The 21,000-nt window shown below is 39.5% G+C and overlaps 1 protein-coding gene across 2 annotated transcripts in view; it reads left to right on the forward strand.

Moving 5' to 3' along the window:
- LOC100485996 (Golgi integral membrane protein 4) overlaps window positions 1–21,000 on the forward strand; it is a 50,583-nt gene that overhangs the window by 20,073 nt on the left and 9,510 nt on the right. For both annotated transcript variants that reach the window (XM_002938852.5, XM_012967118.3), the window contains exons 5-10: window positions 2,794–2,944; window positions 3,946–4,028; window positions 9,053–9,160; window positions 12,365–12,613; window positions 13,910–14,052; window positions 18,787–18,971. In XM_002938852.5, the coding sequence (XP_002938898.1) occupies window positions 2,794–2,944; window positions 3,946–4,028; window positions 9,053–9,160; window positions 12,365–12,613; window positions 13,910–14,052; window positions 18,787–18,971 (919 nt within the window). The remainder of the gene's footprint in view (window positions 1–2,793; window positions 2,945–3,945; window positions 4,029–9,052; window positions 9,161–12,364; window positions 12,614–13,909; window positions 14,053–18,786; window positions 18,972–21,000) is intronic.

The following is a 21,000-nucleotide window of genomic DNA, read 5'->3' on the forward strand; positions in this document are numbered from 1 at the left end:
CTTCATTGTTTATTTGCAGTTTTGTATTTATTTACTTCTTCTATTGAGACAGTTCTCATACAGTACAGTACCATTATGGGTTAACTACATTCATAACTTTAGTTTATCCAACAAGGTGTGCAGTCTTTCTCATTGTAACTCTGCCATACCTACCCCCAGTAATCTACCCACTGTCAGGATTGGAATACATCAATGGCAACAGATTCTAGCTATTTAAATTTTTAAGCCAGTTGATCCAGGGGACCTTTCTGGAACCAATTGTTTACATTGTTACACAATGGTAACCATGATGACAAAGCTTAGCATGTTAAAGGAAACAACTACATTCCAAGCTTTATGGTTTTTATGAAAGCAGGATGTATTTAGTAAAATTGAACTAGCAGTGTACAAAAAATAAGAGTTATTTAAATAGGAAAGTGTAGGGATGTTTATTATTTCTTTATCTATCATTGGAAAATCTAAATGTATCAAGAGAATTGCCATTTGTGTCAACAGTGATGTGGAATTGTGGGAAAAAAATGCTGCTTTGTAAACAAACAAAGCAGTTGTGCTCGAAATTGCACTTTGCACCATGAGCCCCAATAAGTGAATGCACCCTGATGGGTTTCCTGCTGCTGCTACACTGCCTCAAGAGCAGAAAATATTATATAACTTTTCCATTCATGATATACCCTCCATGTGTTTCTCAGTCATCCATAAAGAGCACTGTAGCTACAAAATTTACTCCTCTTTATGTGTAATTCCTCCCTCCTTCAGTAATGGAACAAGCTACCTGAAAATGCCAGGCCCAGTATCACCCGAAAATACTGCTAATTGCCAAGTAATCATATTGCAGTAAATATGCTGTTCAAGTGATGTCTTCATTTTGGATTTGTAATCAAGGTGGGATGTGTCATGCATATTCAGTAGAGTCTTGATTGTGGGAGGAATTTAAGAGCATCTATTTGTGATAAAATTGTAATTAAAATAACTCTTTTTGTATATTTTGCATTATAACATGAATAAAAGTTCTTTGTAAAGTAGCAGGCTGTGTTGAGGTTAGGCAGTTTGCGACTGGTGGCCTCACTATTTAGAGAATTCTTATAATTTATGAAAGTTGCATTCAGGCCTCTCCTGCCTACCCCTAGTGCTACTTTGTCGTTGCCTCCGCCGCTTGTCATTAGCGGCGGAGGCAATGACCGATCTAATCGCCCTGCCCCCCTGCACCGCCTCCTGTGCTTTGGCGTGCATGCGCCGTTTGGGGGTGGCGGGGTGGTGGGCTGAGTTGGCCGACCGGGTTGCCTAGGGTGCCCGGTCGGCTTGGCTCGCCCCTGCTTGTGTGGCTCCCCAACACTTTATACATTTCAGTGTGGCTCACGAGTGAAGAAGGTTGGGGATCCCTGATGTAGAGAATGCTATTAGAAGAAAAATTACAATTGGTCTTCATTGTTTATTTGCAGTTTTGTATTTATTTACTACTTCGTTTAGCAGCTCTCCAGTGTCCAATTCAACCTTGCAACCAGGCATTGGTTTAAAAAAAAAAAAAAAAAAAAAAAGACCGCTATTAGAGCTGGCTCTTAATAGATAATTAATAAAGAGTAACAATACAAGTGCTACCTCACAGAGCAATAGTCTTTTGGCTGCTGGGGTCAGTGAGACCCCCATTTGAAAAGTGGAAAGTGTCAGAAGAGGTTGGCAAATAATTTAAAAACTAAAAGTTGCTTAGAATAGGCTATTCTATAACATATTCTAAAAATTAACTTAAAGGTAAACTGCCCCTTTTTTTTTTTTTTTTTTCCCTAGGAGGCAATTATAATACTTTTGCTCTAGGTTTCTGTTTGCATAAAGATTTTCATGCACTGTTAGTCTACTTTAAAAGATCTAATCAGGGTCGGACTGGGCTAGCTTTACACCCCCTGCAGGGGCGTGTGCATGTGGTGGGTGCCCCTGCGAGGAGCATATCAGTGCGGCGGGGGCCCCTAGGGGTGTGGCACTGGTGGGCCCTCACACCTCCAGTCTGACCCTGGAGCTAATTGATTAGCTTGATAAGCCAACTAATAGACCTGTGAAGAAGCATGCAGGGCAATGTGGGATTTGGAGTCTTAGACAGAGAGCTTCGGCTACAAAGTTTCAGTAATGACAAGCAGCAGTTTAGAATGGAACAAAAACACTGCTTTCCATAGCCTTTCATTTACAAGCATTTTAAAAATCGTAGAAAATTTGTATTTGTGTTTTTGGGTTCACATTCCCTAGAACTGAAGTGTCTGGGATACACAACAACTTTTGTTTCCAATTAAATGAAGTGTGGGATTTAGTTATGACTGATACATCAATGAGGTCTGCTTGGTATGTAGACATAATCGATTACCACTGATTTGGTTAGATCTGTAGCTGCTGAAAGTGGGCTGTGATTGGCCTATGAGCACCAGGCTAGGATCATGGTTGCTGGGTGGAGCGCTTGCTAAGCTGCATAGGCAATCATTACAACAACACTAGCTTATTATGCTAAAGCTATTCTTACTGAAGGGCATGTTTAATTTCTTTTTGTTCTGTGAGTCTGTTACAACTTGCCCAATATGTAACTGCCTTAGATAAAAAGGTTTGTTTCTGTTTTTTTGCTTTGTGCCACGATAATCTGATTTTAGCAATAGCAGAAGTCACTCTCTTGAAATAACCAGTATGAAAAATTCTTATGGAAAATTGAATCACAGCTCATTATAGACTAAATAAATTCGGTCTTTTCCAGGAAAAGAGAAATTGATTGGTTTTAGCATGGAACTAAAAACTATTTCTCTGTTCTGTCTTGGGCTTTAGAACCAACACGATGACCTTAAGAAGCAACTCTCAGATCTGCAAAATGAGCACAGCATTCTAAAGCTGGAACATCGGAAAACATTAGAGACCCACAGTCAGAGACTTTCTCAGCTGCAGAGGGACAAGGAGAAAGAGATGCTTGGCCTGCAAGGTAACTGTTTTGATATTAATGAACATAAAATAGCTGAACCGTGGATTTATATATTTAAGGAGCTGTTCTTTTTCCCACACACACAGCTGCTCGAACAATTCCCTTTATAATGGCATGTTCTTCAATAATCAGGCCATACTAATTCCAGATCACAGGCGATTAATAAGGCATTGTGACCCTATAACTATGTGTAAATTAGGAGCACTAAAATCCGGTGACCCTACCAATGCAGAATATTTGTGAATTCAACATAGATGTGTGATTAGTCCATTTAGACCATTATATTAGATGTCCGTCTCCTGTACTGCTTCCACCATGAGACTGGTTCTCTTCAGGACTATACCACAAAGGGAACAGCAGGCACTCATGGATCTCATGGATAGGCTTGTGTAAAAGAAATGCAAACTTTATTTATGCCCAACAAAAGAAGCAGCCGGCTAATAAAGTTTGCAAAGTGGAATCCATGAGTGCTTGCTGTTTGTGGTATGACCCTTCTCTTGCTATAAGGTCTGGGGAACCTGGAGTCCACATATATTTGGTGGGATATTCTTGAGCATTTATGGGATTGTACACTAAAATGCTCATAATGGAATTTCTTTTCAGGGCTGCCCTGATTCCCTGGGCCCACACTCACAGCAATTAGATATCTAGTTCCTAATGGTATTTTTATAACTTGGGTCGATGGAATATCTCCGAGGTCAGGGTGCACTTATAGCCTTGGCCCACTGGGAGATCCTCCGGTACTCTGGTCTGGCCAGTCTGATATTGATATGGCAATAAATACACCACTTTTATTATCATGATATTTGATAGTCAGACGGAGTTGGTATGTCTCTGACTGTTTTCTGCTGAATGGCACTTGCAGACAAACCTCCCGATGTGCCATAGACCTAAGAGGGTAGAATAAATGCATGTTGCCTTTTCAAGCACTGACTACTCTGCAGCATTTTTTATAATATACATATATGTTTAAGTTCTGCGTTTCCTTACCTTATCTACAGATACAATACTTAAGCTACGTGAAGAAAGCAAGCTCCTAAGGAAGGCTCACAATGATGTCCACACGCAGCTTCGCAATGCACAGGTAGATGGGAGTCCAATGATTTTTTATAATGGTTTGAGCAATTAACTCAGGAATTGTACTTTTCATATTTAGCAGGGAGACTTGAAGAGGCATAAAGAAGTGCAATTCTCAAAATCTAATTTACCAACTGATCTCTTAAATGCCAGAAAAATGAAATGTTGTTACTGTTGAAAATGGAGGCTGTCAATTTGAAAAATTTAAATATTTCAGTTCAAGACAAGTTAATAATGCAGAATACATACAGAATAGGAAGCACAGTGAAGGGAAATTCACATAAAAGGTGTAATTTTACCCATTATAGCCAATCACTTTTATTAAATGGATTATTATATTTACATGTGCATAAATGATACATACCCCAATTAACTACAAGCAAATCTGTATACACAACTATATATTTTGAGTACCATGAAAATTTTCTTGTCCCCAAAGCTCAGATTTACTCAACGCTCAGCCTTCCAGTCACATTGCCCCTCTTGTACCAGACTCAAAAGTAGGTCACAAACCCATCATCAGAACTCAGCAGGGTGTCGCATCTCCTTAAATAAATCATCTCTTTTGTGACCTTGGCACTTGCATCCCAGCCACTTTCTACAGCACCAGACAAATCTCTCAGGAGCTTTAGCAAGGGAAAAGAAGATCATGAGTGCTACCTAAAATTTTAGGCCATCATCTTTCAGTGCTAAAAATACTTATTACACAGTAGAGATCTACTGTATAAGTGAATAATGCTGAAGTACAGCTTATATGCTGTCTATATTCCCAGACCTCAACTGACTAAAGATGATGGGAATTGAAGTATTACAGCAGTTAAAGAGTAGAATGAGGAATGTCCAGCCTAATGCCCACCACCTGTTGGTGATCCAATTTGAAAACAAAAATGTTCTACATGTCCATGACTGGGCTGACCCTCCCCCACCTAGTGTTATCTGTTCCAGAACCCTGCTTGTCTTCCTCAGGCACAGTACCTAAATGCTCAAATACCAATCTTGCTTGCTTGGCCTGGGAAAGCGGGCCAAGTATAGGGACGGTCATTTTTGCCATTTGCAGGTTCCTGTTACACAGCCTAAACATGCATTACATAATAATAATACTTATCCAGTCCTGGTACTAAGGGGCATGGGCATTTAAACCGAGTGATTCCCTTCTGTAACAGCATGAGTTCTGGTATATAAATGTGCGATATTGTTAATTGTATGACATCATGGGGTTCAATAGTTATAGTTCAGGAACAGCAATTTCTGCCTTTTTCTTTTTGTAGGCATAAGACTATGTTCAGCCATCTGTTAAAGCAAACCCACCTGTTCTATTGCATTCCATGGAGCCTCAGATTACACAGGGTCACGACTATTCATGAATGCAGGCATGTTTTTAAATAAAACAGTCTTGCTTTCCTAAGATCAAAATAAATTTTAGAATAGCAAGAAAAGTGTATGTGCTTTTCTTATGTGCCTTTGCCTTTATTCTGTTACAGTATGTTCTGCTGATTCTCCGTATAATATAAAAAGTTGAGGTGCTTTTTAACATTTGTTTTATGCTGTGATATTAGACTGTTTTTTTTTTTCACTTGCCACTCAGATTCTCTTTCATGTTGAGATCAGGAACCAGGCTCCAAAACCATGGCTGTATACTTCAGTCAGTGTGACCAACCAAAGTCCCTTTAGCAATGTTGAATTGAAAGCGCACTGGGCCCTGGGACATAAGGAACAAGAAATTAAATGGTTCCCCATGTCCAGCCATGGACATGGCATTATTAAATCGAGGCAACTTCGTCGATTTGCCGAAATCGCCTGCGCAGTGTGTGCCATCCCTCCGGCGACTTACATTTTTGCTGGTGGGATGGTAGTTCGGGGAGATTAGTCGCCCGTGACAAGGGAGATTTGTCGCGGGCGACTAATCTCCCATGTGCCAGAGCCCTTAAGCTGTCTCGGGATCCCCCAAGAGACCTGTTTAGCTTATTAGTTACATTTGTATCTAAGTGCAGGTGTTGAGTATTCTGGTCTCTCTGCCAAAAGCTACTTTATCTTATTAACTTTGAGAAACTTTATCTTTTTTTGGCATTCAGTGAAGGAGGTCAAAGGAAAATGACTTTTCAATAAGAATCTGGGACTGTGGGCTGAGCTGTTAAAATTGGGACTGTCCTGTGTAAATTGGGACAGTTGGGAGGTATTCACAGGGGTCTCATGTACTTGTCTAAATTTACCTGCTACCTTCATATAACATAAGGGCAGCCCCCACAATCCATTGTGGCTGAGCCATCTTAAAGGAGAAATAAAGCTTAACTAAAAAAGTAGGGCAAAAATGTTGTACCTTTTATGTTTTGGACTTTTGTACCAGCCCAAGGCAACCACAGCCCTTTAGCAGGGAAGATCTGTGCTCCCAAAGATGCCCCAGTAGCTCCCAATCTTCTTTTCTGCTGATTCACTGCACTGCTCTGTGCTGCTGTCAGTTACTGAGCTTAGGGACCGATATACTCACAATATACTGTATATACAGAATATAAATGTTGCAATATTAGGCTGATTAGTAAATAACACAGATAATTATTGCATGATAGCTCTGAAACCAGTGCAGTTAGCATCAGAAATTAATAATCAGCCCTGTAGCATCACCCTCAAGTACAGACAAACCTAATTTTCTGGGTGAATGCTGCTATTGAGATTTTCAGCCATATTCGTTTTTAGGGTTTTGTTCTCCTTTAAACTGGAACTGTGGGCCCAAAGCAGACACCCTAAATGTCCCTGATATCAATCTTTATCAAGGCTTGTGGGTATGTAAGCACACACTGTATGACAGGAAATATTTTAATCCAGCAATGACCATGAGATTTCAGTATAGTGCAGTGGTTACCAGATTGGAGGGCTGGAGCACTGGTGGGTTGGGGGTTGCTCAGCCTGAAGACCAGTTAGGGTTATTTAGGGAAAATGTCCTGATGCTCTTCTGGTTACACCTGAAAGCCTAGGTTAAAGGTCCATTAAATGTGAGAAAATGTCCTATACTGGATATGCTTGAAAAATCAAGCTCGAAAGTCAGTAAAGGTGACATTTGGGGTGAATATGTCTTCTCTAGATATTATTGCAAGATACTGAGACATATTGACTGATGCACCAATAATTTTCTATATCTGTATTTACTTTATGAGATAAGAGGGGCCCTGACCAAGGTTTTGACCTTTAAGGGACGACCTAATCAAAGGCTGAACCTTCAAGGCTTGAACTGAGAAAGTTTATCAACCACTTGAACAGAAAGTGGGCTCACTTAAAGTGCTACCCCAGTGATAGTTTCTCTCCAGTAAATAGAACACACAGGCTCTAATCTCAGCTCCAGTCCTTGACACTGGCACCCCAATGCTACAACTCACAGGTTAAGAAAGAAGCGCTGCACTAAAAATAATTACAGGCTGTGCTAGAAATCCAGTTTCTAGTGGCAGATCTGAAAGGCTTCAATATTCCTTCCACGTGCTCATCTTATTTTCTATGTCAGTCATTAACATTATACCTGTTTTGCAAATATATTCCCAGCGCAGCTCATTTTATTTTCTCTCCTGTGCAGCGTAAGCATTGTAGCTAAACACTGGCGTTGGTTTATTCATGTGAAGTCTTTGACAGTTATGTGCATTGCTTTGCACCTTTCTATTCATGCATATACTGGAAGCCAATACTCTCGCCTGTATTGATCATTGCACCTTCTGCTTGGTGACCTCCTTGGCTCACCGCTTGAAATCTTTGCAACCTGTACAGTATTCTAAAATAGAATCTAATCAGCCTCTGATATGCTAACATGTCTAGTCCTCTCTGTAATCCTTTCCATATGTATCAGTATTGATCTCTTTCTTTATACCCTGCGTTTTTCAGCACCTGTTACCTGTATATACTTTTCCACAAGGGCCCTAAGCCTCTACATTATTCATGCTGTTCTACCAGCTCCTGATGAGTGTGACCTTGTTTGTGAGCAAGCAAAACTTTATATTCAAAAGCAAACTAACTGTTATGTGCCATATGCCCCCCCTCAAGTCACTGATTGGTTATTGACTGCTAACAGCTTAGAGAGCTGTAAAGGAGAAAGTAGTTATTTTGCGCAGTGTATTTTACCCAGTTTCATATATACACTGAACTTCTTTAAATACTTGAGGTCCCTCAGTAGTACTGTGCTCATAAAAAGACGAAGGCCCTTTAACTGGGTGTATAGAACTCCAGCTTCTTCTAAAATGATACTTTTTTTTTAGCGGCACATCGCTAGTGTAGGGAGCGCTCTCTGCTCTAGCAGAGCTGAATTTCTTTGCAAAAAACAGAAATTTGCCTCTTAAAGTTACCAGGTGCTGCCGCCTGAGGCGAGTTTAACCTCCCTCATTGTAGCAGCACCACTGAGTAGATGAACAGCAGATTAGAGAAGGACCTGTATAAGGATGTCAGGGCAGCATTGTGTATCTGGTGACTGCATTATTAGTGATCTTTATCTGTTTTCAGGGGTGCTTCTGCCATGAGACAAGCTGAGAAACTTGCCTTAGGCAGCAGCACCCTGCAAGTTAATAAGAGCAGCAATAAGCCTGGTCCTGTTTTAAAGGGGAATTTCAACTTTAGTGCTCTCTTAGTGATGTGTGATTAGTGATGTGGCCTTCCCTTGACCCTCTCCCATGCTAAAAAGTTGATCTCGGAGGGGCAGTAGTGTGGGTAGAATCACTGTTTGTTACTCTGTGACTTCAGAGATTGAAAATATACAACCTATTTTACTGTATATATTGTTTCATATACAGTCTTTGCATGAAAAATTATGCCAGTGGTAAATTGGTCTTATTCAAGTAAAATTTGGATTTTTAGATATTGATATCAGAATTACCTCTTTGTCAGAGGCAGCCCACCCATCCTGCACAAAATGACCATTTCAAAGATTTTGTTAGTTTTCTCTTGAACAAAAAATCCAAGATCAAATTTTTGTCCAATCAAATGAGGTATTACGGAGGTCTGTGACTTATTAAAAACAGAAGTATTTTATTGTTTCTGCTATTTTTTTCTGCTTGTTTCTAGACACAGATGGATGAATTCCGGCAGCTTAAGGATGCATTGAAGAAAATGCCAAGTTTTAAGAACTCCGTTCCTGAAACTGAAAACCTGCAGGTGCCATCTAATAAGCAGGTGTGTAAATGAATCCATGCTTACAGTGGTGTGAAAAACTATTTGCCCCCTTCCTGATTTCTTATTCTTTTGCATGTTTGTCACACTTAAATGTTTCTGCTCATCAAAAACCGTTAACTATTAGTCAAAGATAACATAATTGAACACAAAATGCAGTTTTTTAATGAAGGTTTACATTATTAAGGGAGAAAAAAAACTCCAAATCTACATGGCCCTGTGTGAAAAAGTGATTGCCCCCCTTGTTAAAAAATAACTTAACTGTGGTTTATCAATTTAAATTTTCAATTTCAATATCAATTTCTGTAGTCACCCCCAGGCCTGATTACTGCCACACCTGTTTCAATCAAGAAATCACTTAAATAGGAGCTACCTGACACAGAGAAGTAGACCAAAAGCACCTCAAAAGCTAGACATCATGCCAAGATCCAAAGAAATTCAGGAACAAATGAGAACAAAAGTAATTGAGATCTATCAGTCTGGTAAAGGTTATAAAGCCATTTCTAAAGCTTTGGGACTCCAGCGAACCACAGTGAGAGCCATTATCCACAAATGGCAAAAACATGGAACAGTGGTGAACCTTCCCAGGAGTGGCCGGCCGACCAAAATTACCCCAAGAGCGCAGAGACAACTCATCCGAGGGGCCACAAAAGACCCCAGGACATCTAAAGAACTGCAGGCCTCACTTGCCTCAATTAAGGTCAGTGTTCACGACTCCACCATAAGAAAGAGACTGGGCAAAAACGGCCTGCATGGCAGATTTCCAAGGCGCAAACCACTTTTAAGCAAAAAGAACATTATGGCTCGTCTCAATTTTGCTAAAAAACATCTCAATGATTGCCAAAACTTTTGGGAAAATACCTTGTGGACCGACGAGACAAAAGTTGAACTTTTTGGAAGGTGCGTGTCCCGTTACATCTGGCGTAAAAGTAACACAGCATTTCAGAAAAAGATCATCATACCAACAGTAAAATATGGCGGTGGTAGTGTGATGGTCTGGGGTTGTTTTGCTGCTTCAGGACCAGGAAGGCTTGCTGTGATAGATGGAACCATGAAGTCTACTGTCTACCAAAAAATCCTGAAGGAGAATGTCCGGCCATCTGTTCGTCAACTCAAGCTGAAGCGATCTTGGGCGCTGCAGCAGGACAATGACCCAAAACAAACCAGCAAATCCACCTCTGAATGGCTGAAGAAAAACAAAATGAAGACTTTGGAGTGGCCTAGTCAAAGTCCTGACCTGAATCCTATTGAGATGTTGTGGCATGACCTTAAAAAGGCGGTTCATGCTAGAAAACCCTCAAATAAAGCTGAATTACAACAATTCTGCAAAGATGAGTGGGCCAAAATTCCTCCAGAGCGCTGTAAAAGACTCGTTGCAAGTTATCGCAAACGCTTGATTGCAGTTATTGCTGCTAAGGGTGGCCCAACCAGTTATTAGGTTCAGGGGGCAATTACTTTTTCACACAGGGCCATGTAGGTTTGAATTTTTTTTCTCCCTAAATAATAAAAACCCTCATTTAAAAACTGCATTTTGTGTTTACTTGTGTTATCTTTGACTAATAGTTAAATGTGTTTGATGATCAGAAACATTTTGTGTGACAAACATGCAAAAGAATAAGAAATCAGGAAGGGGGCAAATAGTTTTTCACACCACTGTATATCTTCTGAGAGTAGAATACAGAAAACACAATTACATGAAGGTTTGAAGATACAGGAATCAGGAGATGTGAGCATACAGAACTTTGGCCAGATAAGTGCAAAAAGGTGCTTTGTACTTTTATTTTTTTTATTTGTGCCTTGGATAGGTAGAGGGTTTCCAGCAGATGAGCTCCAAGGTTCCATTAATGATCTTCTGGCAGGGTTATTGTAATCTGTTGCATTCGTCAATTAAGGTTGCCATACACAGGATGATAAAAGCTGCTGACTTGGTCCTTTCAGATCAAAGTTTATTGGCCTGTATTTGGAACCCACAAACAGGTCTGTCTGACAAATAACTATCTAACATATGAATTGGGAAGGTTTTTTTTTTTTTTGAGGAGCAAAGTGGTCTTCACTAAAAAAGCATATAGACTCCTCTGTATAATCCAATTATTGCCCCCCCCCTGACAACTATTGGATCAGCTTAATTTGGCCCAGGGTGTGGGTGATAAAGTCAGGCCCAGATGGGCTTGTTTGGTGACTTTGCCAAACAAGCAGATCTGGTAGTGTATTACTCCACGTATCAATTATCTTATCCCATTGTGTGGATTTTGCAGATAAAGGTGGCCATACACATTCCAATTTTAGTCTTCTTCTGATGAATGTTCTGATATCGGTCATACGTTTAAATGCAAATTAATTAAAATACAAATTGGAGGATGTTCTGAACATGAAATAGTTGGCAGACAACAATTGTACGATAGTGACTTGCATTGTAGGTCCCCCAAGGATATCATCCGATACACAATACATGCGCAGATTTTATCGTTAGCCGACCAAAATGATCTAACCTGGTCAATCAATGAAATGATTGATTGCCGTGGTAAGAAAATTATCAATGCTCATTAAGGTAAGGTTTGCACTGGCCACAAACTGCATGTTAACAGTTGCAAGATTTTGGAATAATTTTCTATGGTTTATTTACAGTTGCAGATGTGCTATAGCTGTGAAGATGTATAAGGTTTCAAGAATCTGAGTTCAGAAACAGCAGAAAGCAGCGTTAACACTTGGCTAAAACAAATGATAATATAATGCAAATGTAATTAATAATGGACATAGATATAACTGATGAAAAGGCCAATGTTCTTGCCAAAAAAGAGGCATTCATGCTGTAAGGCTTCAGTTTTCACCTATGATAATGGACACAAGCAATAATCTTTAGCAAACAATCAAATGACAATTGGGTTTTGACAGGTAATCAGCTTAGAGCATGTGCTTTCTGTCCATTGCCTATAGGTACTGAGAAGGGGTGCTTTAAATGCAGAGGCAAAACCATAAACAGTAAGGGTGGCTGTGAAACATTATGCCACTGTATTGCACAATATCTTTCCACACTATCTTCTGAATCAGTTTGCTCATTTCTACAAGTAGCTGCTTCTCATTCTACCTAAATATGCACAGTATATTACTGTAAATCACACATGGTTGGTTTGCTCCAACTTAAAAATAAATGGTATGCATAATATTGCTACCAAACTGCTCTCTAACCTCCTGTGCTCAAATCCTTAGGTTTCTCACTTGAGTGAAGCACAGAAACCCCAGCAAAATTATAGGATAATGCCTGATGGGCCAGTACCTGGAGCAGAAATTAAGAAGGTTTCACGTGGGCCAGTTCACATACAACAGGACAGTGCATTCTTTCAAAATCAAAGCCCCTCAGAAGGGGTAACCACTCATGGGTCATGGACACGGAATGAGAGCGTCAGCCATGTAGTACGATTTGCCAGGACAGTAAACAGCCTGCAGAGTCTCAAGAAGGTACTTGTTTCTTCCAAATTTGTAGTCTGTAAATCACTGTGTTGTACTAACACTGCATATAAATTGGATTTAGCTTTAGTGTAAAACCTTTACTCTAAACTGCTGAGTAATGTAATATTCATCCTCTTAGCATTTCACAGCTCTTTGTCTGCTCATTGTACCTTCATACCTAGCCATTTAACCCAACATCATTTGTGATCAGTGTTTAGGAATAAAGAAACCATGGCCAAACACAGAGCTTAGGACATAAGAAAGAAGGGTAATAACACAAGTACATTTGACACTGGATGGGTCAGATATAGAAGGTAATGATATGTTGCTCAGTCTCTAAATTTGTTTAGTTTTTCTTGTTGTAGTTGTAATGTTGTCCCTGCAGGAAAGTAACTGCGACAATACATATACACAGTTGTTGTGCATCACAGTGAATATGGAACCCCAGCATGGTTGTTAGCTGAAAGAGAGCTTATTTTTATTTTCATGCAAGTATGTCCATTGTCATTATGCCCAATAGGAAGTAGCAAAGCAGAACATTCTTCAAAAAACACAATAATATCCCATAGTGCACCTTCAGCTGTCCTAGCGCTATTAACAGCAATGTTAATAATTTTTTTCATATAACATTAGGAAAATGCTGTTACCATGGAGTGCATGGATGGGTGTGAGATTCAGTAGGCGAGACTGATCTGGAGTAAAACATATAAGTTCATTCTCTATAATATTCACACTTCTGTCACTCCAGATGTAGGTGACCAATACCACCCAAGCATAAAATGTATTCCCAAACTTGATTCCTGAGATTCCGAGAGTGCTTAGCGTTACAAAACCTTGCCCTTAGGTTTTGAAACCGATCAAACCATGTTCAAATCCACTAACATATTTAATAAAGTTATGATATGTGTAAATAAATTATAAGTTGTGCTCTACTTTGTGTACTTCTCATGCTTAATAGTTTCCATACTGCTCAAAAGTGGAGCTTTTGTCTTTGTTTTATGCTGAATGCCTTCCATGAGCATTACCCTATATTGTGGTCAGTGGTCACTTGTGATTCTTCTTCTCAGGAGGAGGCCTGGCCCGGGTTCCGGAGTTATGACTCTGACCTAATAATTAACTTCTGGTATGTGGAGAGAGTTGTATTCTAAGATGGTTTGCAGTTGATTTTTTTTTTTTTTTTTTACGTTTTTTTCTTAAGCAGCTATCCAGAATTGGAATTGTAACTTAAATATTATATCCAGTACTTTAAGAACTTCCCATTTAAAAGATCTAATACAATGTTATACCTGTTCCTTGTATTAACAGGATGCAAACCAACAAGTGAAGGCTAAAGTGAGGCAAGACACAGTTCCAGAGATTGAAATTATTAGTGATTTGCCAGCTGTCCCGGGCAGAGAGAGGCTTACAGTGAAGGTTGCCACTGCCAAGGAACAGGTTCCAATTCAGAGGTATGTGATTGAAGCCAGTGCCCCCTCACTCTGTAGAGAATTCTGTTTCCTCCATGCAGTGACTCAGACCATCATGTTGGTTAATCCTGTAACTGGCTGCCTCACCACATACTGAATTGATTTCAGGTTTATTCATACTCTGAAAGCTCATACTAAAGAGATAATTGTCTTAATTGATGTATTTTTCCCTAAATAGAAATGCAATGCTGTCATTATGACAAGGTAATGCATTTTATACAACTAATCAGCACGAGCCAAGGGCGGCTTAATTTTAGTATGAATAGTATTTTACCTCATCAGCTTTATTTACTTTAATCAATTATATTAGAATCTGAGTACTTCATGTTATTGGATTATAGTGATCTAATTTAACCAATGCTTGAATTGGTTAAAGGTAAGTACTAGCCCTCCAACTAAAGGGTAAACATCACTTACAGCGGAGGTTATCAAACTTATTCCATCCAATTCCCACTTAAATGTCCAAGCTTTGGTCAGAGCTGCCTTTAGCTAATGAAATGGTTACTGCTGTGAGAAAATATCAGTGTATCAGTCATTCACCAATAGTGCCAGAATATCCAAGCCAGCAAATATTCACCCGAAATCTCACCCTAGCTGGTCTTTCAGGTGTATCTAGGAATACACAGAAAAGTATTCAATAATCCTCTAGTGCAGTTATTTTTTACCTATGGGTCTCTATGATCCTTTTATATAATAGTAAGTAAAATAAGGGGAATATTTATTTCCCCAAGGCAGATACATTTAGATGCTTTCAAAAAAGGGTTGGCTGCTTTTTTTTAGAAAATGACAAAATGCTGTACAACATTACTGAAATGACCTCTTAGTACAAAGTTGATCCAGGGACTGGTCTGATTGTCCTCCTGGAGTCAGGAGGCACATTGGAGAGGCTTCAAATTGTGCTTTTTCACCTTCCTTCACCTTTTAGTTGTTAGGCAGGTGTTTCAAAGAAAAAAGGTTGAACTTAATAGATGTGTGTTTTTCATCCTTTTCTTACACCCAGACTTAGCTTGGGTCTCCTGCTTTAGCAGAGCCTAGGTCTGACTGACAAATAACTCCCCTCATCTGCAAAAAGAAATCTCTTGCACTGGAACCCTATACAAACTTGGTAATTGGCCTACCAGTTTTGCACAGCCAGGTATATGGAATAGCTACCTTACAATGGTTTGCTGTATTCTTTGTACAAAGGGAACCTTCACTAATGTACAGTGGAAAGATCTAGTTTACACCTGTCTAGAACTTAGTACCTTTATGGTCCTCTGTTATCAGGGTTTACCTCTGTACTTTCTTTTCTGAGCACAGCGTCTGGTTAAAACACCCCAACTGCCATTAGCTTTAGGATTAGGGGCTCATTCATAAATTTCAAGGTAAGTGTGATCCAGTCACTTTAGATATTCCTAAATTGATTTACCCCTATAATGGGAGCAATTATGTATGGTTTTCATTGCAGGACTAGCATGACTCATTTATAGGATCTTCGGTTAAGCTGGCCATATACATTCATATTTTAGTTGTTTTATGATGAACATTGAGATATCAATCGTGTTTTTTAATGCAACAATCTAAAACTAACATTCAGATTGAAATTGTAGGATTAAAGTCCTAAAAATAACAAATCTGAGGATGTTTTGGCCATTAATAATTGCCAGATAACAATTCTACGAAAATTATGCCCCAAAAATACATTTGTTTGTATCCATGGTGCCCCAAAAATATGGGTTATATTGCTCCCAAACCTTCCAACGCCTGTAGCTATATCGCTGTAACCTGAACAATAGTGTCATGGAGTTATGTATGAGAGGAGGCTGTTTGCCACCAATAATCAGAAAGGGAGCTGTTAGCAAGTCCAACCTTACATTATTCCATATTACCCCTGTATGAATTCCTCTTATGTTCCTGCATACTGCTCAGCACTTATACAAAGGGTCTGTGTTTGTGTAAGACAGTCATGGAGTAAACTGCCTGAGTGTCAGCTTGTGGTTTCAGTTACACTATTGCCTGTTTGTTTACTAGCTAGCACGGGGTAAGTGATAAGTCTCCACCCTAGGTTGAAAGCAGGGCAGAAAGTGAAATTCAAGTTCTTGCTTGACACAGCAAGAGTGGAACCTAATGCCTTTATTCATTATTTTTAATTGGAAAGCTTAAGGCTGCAGATTGCTATTTTTGTTTTTAATTAATCAGGCAGGAAGGTCTCTTTGGACTTTGTCTGCCTGTGTATCTGTAAGGGAATAGAATTGCTGTTTGTGATTAGAGGAGCACATAAACCCCTGATTTGCAAAGGGTCACAGAGCTGTGAAGGGAAAGTGCTGTCATTTTTAATATATTGTGTTAAGAGAATGAGTGTTGCAGAGTTTACACTGGAGGCACCTTGATTTGATGTATTAAATTTGTTCCACATTGCTAGCATCTCTCCTTAGAATATGAAACCTGCTCAGTATCCTGCAATCCTCCTAACCATTGTTTGCAGTTGGTACAGCCATTAATCATGGTTGGTTTGAACTCATCTTTTCACAAAACAAGGTTCTTGTTAAATAACCGATTTCTTCTAAGTCAGTGCTGCCCAACTGATTATATGTAGTGGCCCAATTATATCTCACGCAACATGTTGGAAGGCTGGATTAAATTAAAATGATAATGTTAAATAGTGAATTCTCTGGAGCTGCTAAGTAGATGTAACCCCTATTTGGCTGTCAACCAGTCAAACCCAGGCTATTGATAGAGCATTGGGTACATTGCAACTCTCTTTCCCAGGATGAGCCTTCGCTATATGGAAGGAAATGCTGGAGGGTGTTGATGAACTGCACCTCCCACTGCCACTGTGTAACTGCTTAGATCAAATGATAAGATTGATGCCAGGAGTTCTTGCAATCAAACTTTAACTCTTTATTGTCCAAGACAAGTTGTAGTAGTTCAAGGATAAATCAATACACTCACAAATGCAGAAATATCAGACACTTTTGAGGATAGTAAGAGAGGATGCCACCAGTTTATGCCACCTCTTTGGGACAGTGGGCAGGGTAAAGCACCTGTCAGCACGGCATCACTATGGAGGGCAGTGTGGATAGTTACTCCAATCCTCAGGTTGAATACCTTGCCTGTATGAAAGGGTACTTACAGCTAACCTCCAGATTGGAGCCTGAACTGCTCTTACTATCTAGTTCTATCTGTCTCACCCTCCTAGAGAGTGATATTACAATATTCTGCTGTTCTAGACAGTCCTCATTCATGGGGTTGCTGTCCCTGACTTCACCAGAGTGGATGGTAACTCTGGGGCAATGACTTGGCTTTACTGGGGCCTATTCTGATCCCAGGCTGAATGGAGCTTTCCAATCCTCAGGCTGAATACCTTTTGCTTGGATGGGTCCTACAGCTGACTATGGATCAGGGATTTACACTGACCTGTATCCTGCGTCTTAACCATGGCCCTAGGCTAAGGCAACATTGCCTGTATGGAAGGGTACTTCCAGCTAACTTTCTGGTTGGAGCCTGAACTACTCTTACTATCTAGTTCTATCTGTCTCACCCTCCTAGAGAGTGCTATTACAATATTCTGCTATTATAGACAGTCCTCATTCATGGGGTCCCTGTCTCTGGCTTTACCAGAGTGGATGTTCACTCTGGGGCAACTTGGCTTACCTGGGCCTATTCTTATCCCAGGCTCAGTGGAGCTTTCCTGAGAGTCAGAGGCAGCCAAAGAGGAAGCCACACCTCCCTGCTAAACACTATATGAGAGTGCAAGGCATAACTGTAAACTGATACAAGGGTCTTGCCCAGTAACAATACAAATCAGGAAGAGGTAGGGTTTGGAAGCTTAACCCTATGGGTCCCTACATTGACGATGCCATAAAAATCCTTTGGAGGGCCACATCTGGCCCAGTGGTCTCCAGTAGTACAGCCCTGTTCTAAGTGATTGATTCAGTATTCATTTCATTTAGGGTTAAAAGGGGCATTTTATGGTATAAATGTAAACAACTGTCCATGTTTATCCAGATTCTTGTGGCCTATAGAAAATGGCAAATGTACTTCTTACCATAGCCAGCCTTCCTATGCAAATTAAAATAGAGCTCTCTTTTGTAACAGTAAGTGATCTTTAGTGTGGGCTGGGCACACTGTGCCACCCTGTAGTGCAGAGAACCCGATGCACTTGCCCCATTACACCTTGGAAATACAGCAGGGCAAGGGATGTGCTGTAGGAACAGGGAAGGTAAATATGACCATATACCATACCTTATGTTTAGATCCAAAATGTTGGCCTCCCTCGACAATAACTAATTGGGACCTGTTATGCTATTTAATTGCTGGATGGAAAACTTATCATGCATTGTTGTACCGTGCCAAGGCCGCCACAATTGTGTTTCCACCCCAAGGTTGCAAGGGGCTTCTAACGCAAGAGGCGTGGGAAGTAGAACAGCAGCCCTATGCAAAACATACAAATATTAAACATTGTTATTTTAAAAACATTTTTTAATTGGTCTTTCTATTTTTTGTGGTCTTTGGGCTATTGGATTTCCTATTGTGCTGTGGGCAGCCTCAGTGTGATCAATGCAATGTGATTTGCAAAAATCCAGTAGGCAGGCTGGTTAATCTTCCTAATGACCCATGCATTTCCTTTTCTGTTTTGATCTTTTAAAACATGAATAGGCATGTATACATCAATTTACTGAAACAAACTACGGTGAAGTTGATTTCATCTTGTGATGTTTTTGCTCTTTGGTGCAGCTGGCAAGCCATTGTTAACAAGGTAAATGCCAGGATGACGGAAAAAGACATCAGATTTGGTGCAAGTGAAGCTGCTGCCAAGCAGGAGATCGGTTATGCCAAGTTACCTGTGGATAAATGGGACAAAGAGGCGGCACTTCCACCCAGCTACAAAAAGCCAGATAATAACGAAGAACTGGAAATGGGTAGGGCTCTTTGACATTCTGCATCAAGAAAACAATGGTAACTCAAACAGATATACCTTGTTCCTCCCACTCATTATTTGGCTGCTATCCTCAAAAACTGTGTTTATATTTTTATATAGATTGTAAGTATCTGTGTTTGCTATACAATGGCACCTTCCCACGCAGCCGGTTGTATAATAAGGCACAGATGTACAAAGTCATAAAGATGTTCAAAGGAGCAATAGAATAACTGTAATGTGCTAGTGTGACACCATAAAACTGCCTTGGTGGCAGTTAAGTCTATCCAAGCATCTTGTTTTATGGAGTAATTCGTGAAAGAGATTGTGCCATATTTTTAGAATTTTATACCTGGAGAGAACAAAGACAGAATGGAAATTACGCTATTACTCTTGCTCGGAACGGGTACAGTGAAAATTTTGTTTAAAAGTATGGTTATCTTCCATTAATTTCACATAATAATAATAATAATAATAATATGGTGTTTATTTCCCAGAAATTCCTTTGCAGCTCATTTAGATGTTTACATTTTAGTTGAACTGCTACATAGTTAGCCTCTGCTAAGAATTTCGGGACTGCTGCTATTAAGGGAGATGTGCAAATTTGACTAGAAAAATATTTGTGCCCTAAAGGAGCTATGTCCATGTTTTCTGATTATTAGGTTTTTTTTCTGGGCCTCTATAGAGCATGCTTCCCCAGAGCAACTGTTACAACTGCTGTGCTAGTTGACTCGCTAATGCTGCTGAGAAATGTATCAATTCCTGTTGATATATTACATTTTCACAGTTAAGAAATAAGGCAGGAGTGAAATTAAACCATTTCCAGCCACATTCTGGGCATGGAATTGTCTGAGTTCAGTTTTTAGAATTCATCATTAGTCCCAGAAATAATCCTTGAATTCAGGGATTACTTTGATGCCTCACATGTTCTAAGTTTATCAGATGTGTCTGATATATTAAACATGAATAGAAATCTGTATGAAACTATACTTTATATCTGCAATGTGTTATAAACAGGGTTAAATCTTTCAGAGGCAGAGTTCAAGGCTTCAGATGAGAGGAGGAGTTTTTTTTCATCACAATAAATAGCAATAAGTATTGCTGCAAGGAAAGCCATGGATTTTCATAGAGGCTTTTTTTGCAACTGTATTTGGTTACTTTGCTTTATTTTCTAAAAAAAACAAAAAAAAAAAACCAAACATTTTATTGGTGCTGCTATTACTAATTAGCTCTTCAATTTGCCATTTTCCAAGTTCCCCTTTTACATATCAAGCATTGGTTTTATCCAGTTCACCTTGTACATTCATGCAGGAACCAGGGCACTGTGTTTGCTAAAGATCTGTGATAGTAAGGCTAATGTCATGCTAGGCATATCCTCCGTCTGTAGAGAAAATGCAAATGCAACCTGATTGCACCTGACTCCATATGCTGTGACTTGTATGGCTTATGTATGTCACTGCGCACACACATGGCAGATTAGGGTTTTTCTTCACTGGTAAACACCATATCTTTTTAAAAAATCGCATTCTCATGTTTAAAAAACATGCATAGTACTGCCAAAATTGATAGTGACTTTCCTGCATTTGCAATTTTTAGTTTATTTTTTGTATTTTTATAAGGAATCCTAAATGGGTTAAATGCCATCGCTCCCAAAAAAACAACTTGTTTAAAACCAACTTATTTGACTACTGTCAAATGTGATTGCGACTTTTCCTGCATTTGCACTTATTATTTTTTTATATTTAGAAGGAATCTTAAGCAGGTTAATCGCCATCAAGTAGCAAAACCCCCCCTCAAAAACACCAACTTATTTCAATGCTAATATACATTTGCCATTAAAGGTATCTTGACAGGTGTTAAGCGGGCGGTTTTTACAATGTTGTATTTTGAAACATTTTTTATGGTTAGATTAGATAAATCTCAAAGTCAGAACTTTTTCAGGAAAAGTTTGATCACAATATTCTCATTCTCTTGTGAGAATATTCCAAAATTTACCAATATGACCAACAAAAGCTTAGAATTATGTAACTGCC

Source organism: Xenopus tropicalis, chromosome 7, assembly GCF_000004195.4.
Source record: "Xenopus tropicalis strain Nigerian chromosome 7, UCB_Xtro_10.0, whole genome shotgun sequence".
Taxonomy (NCBI): domain Eukaryota; kingdom Metazoa; phylum Chordata; class Amphibia; order Anura; family Pipidae; genus Xenopus; species Xenopus tropicalis.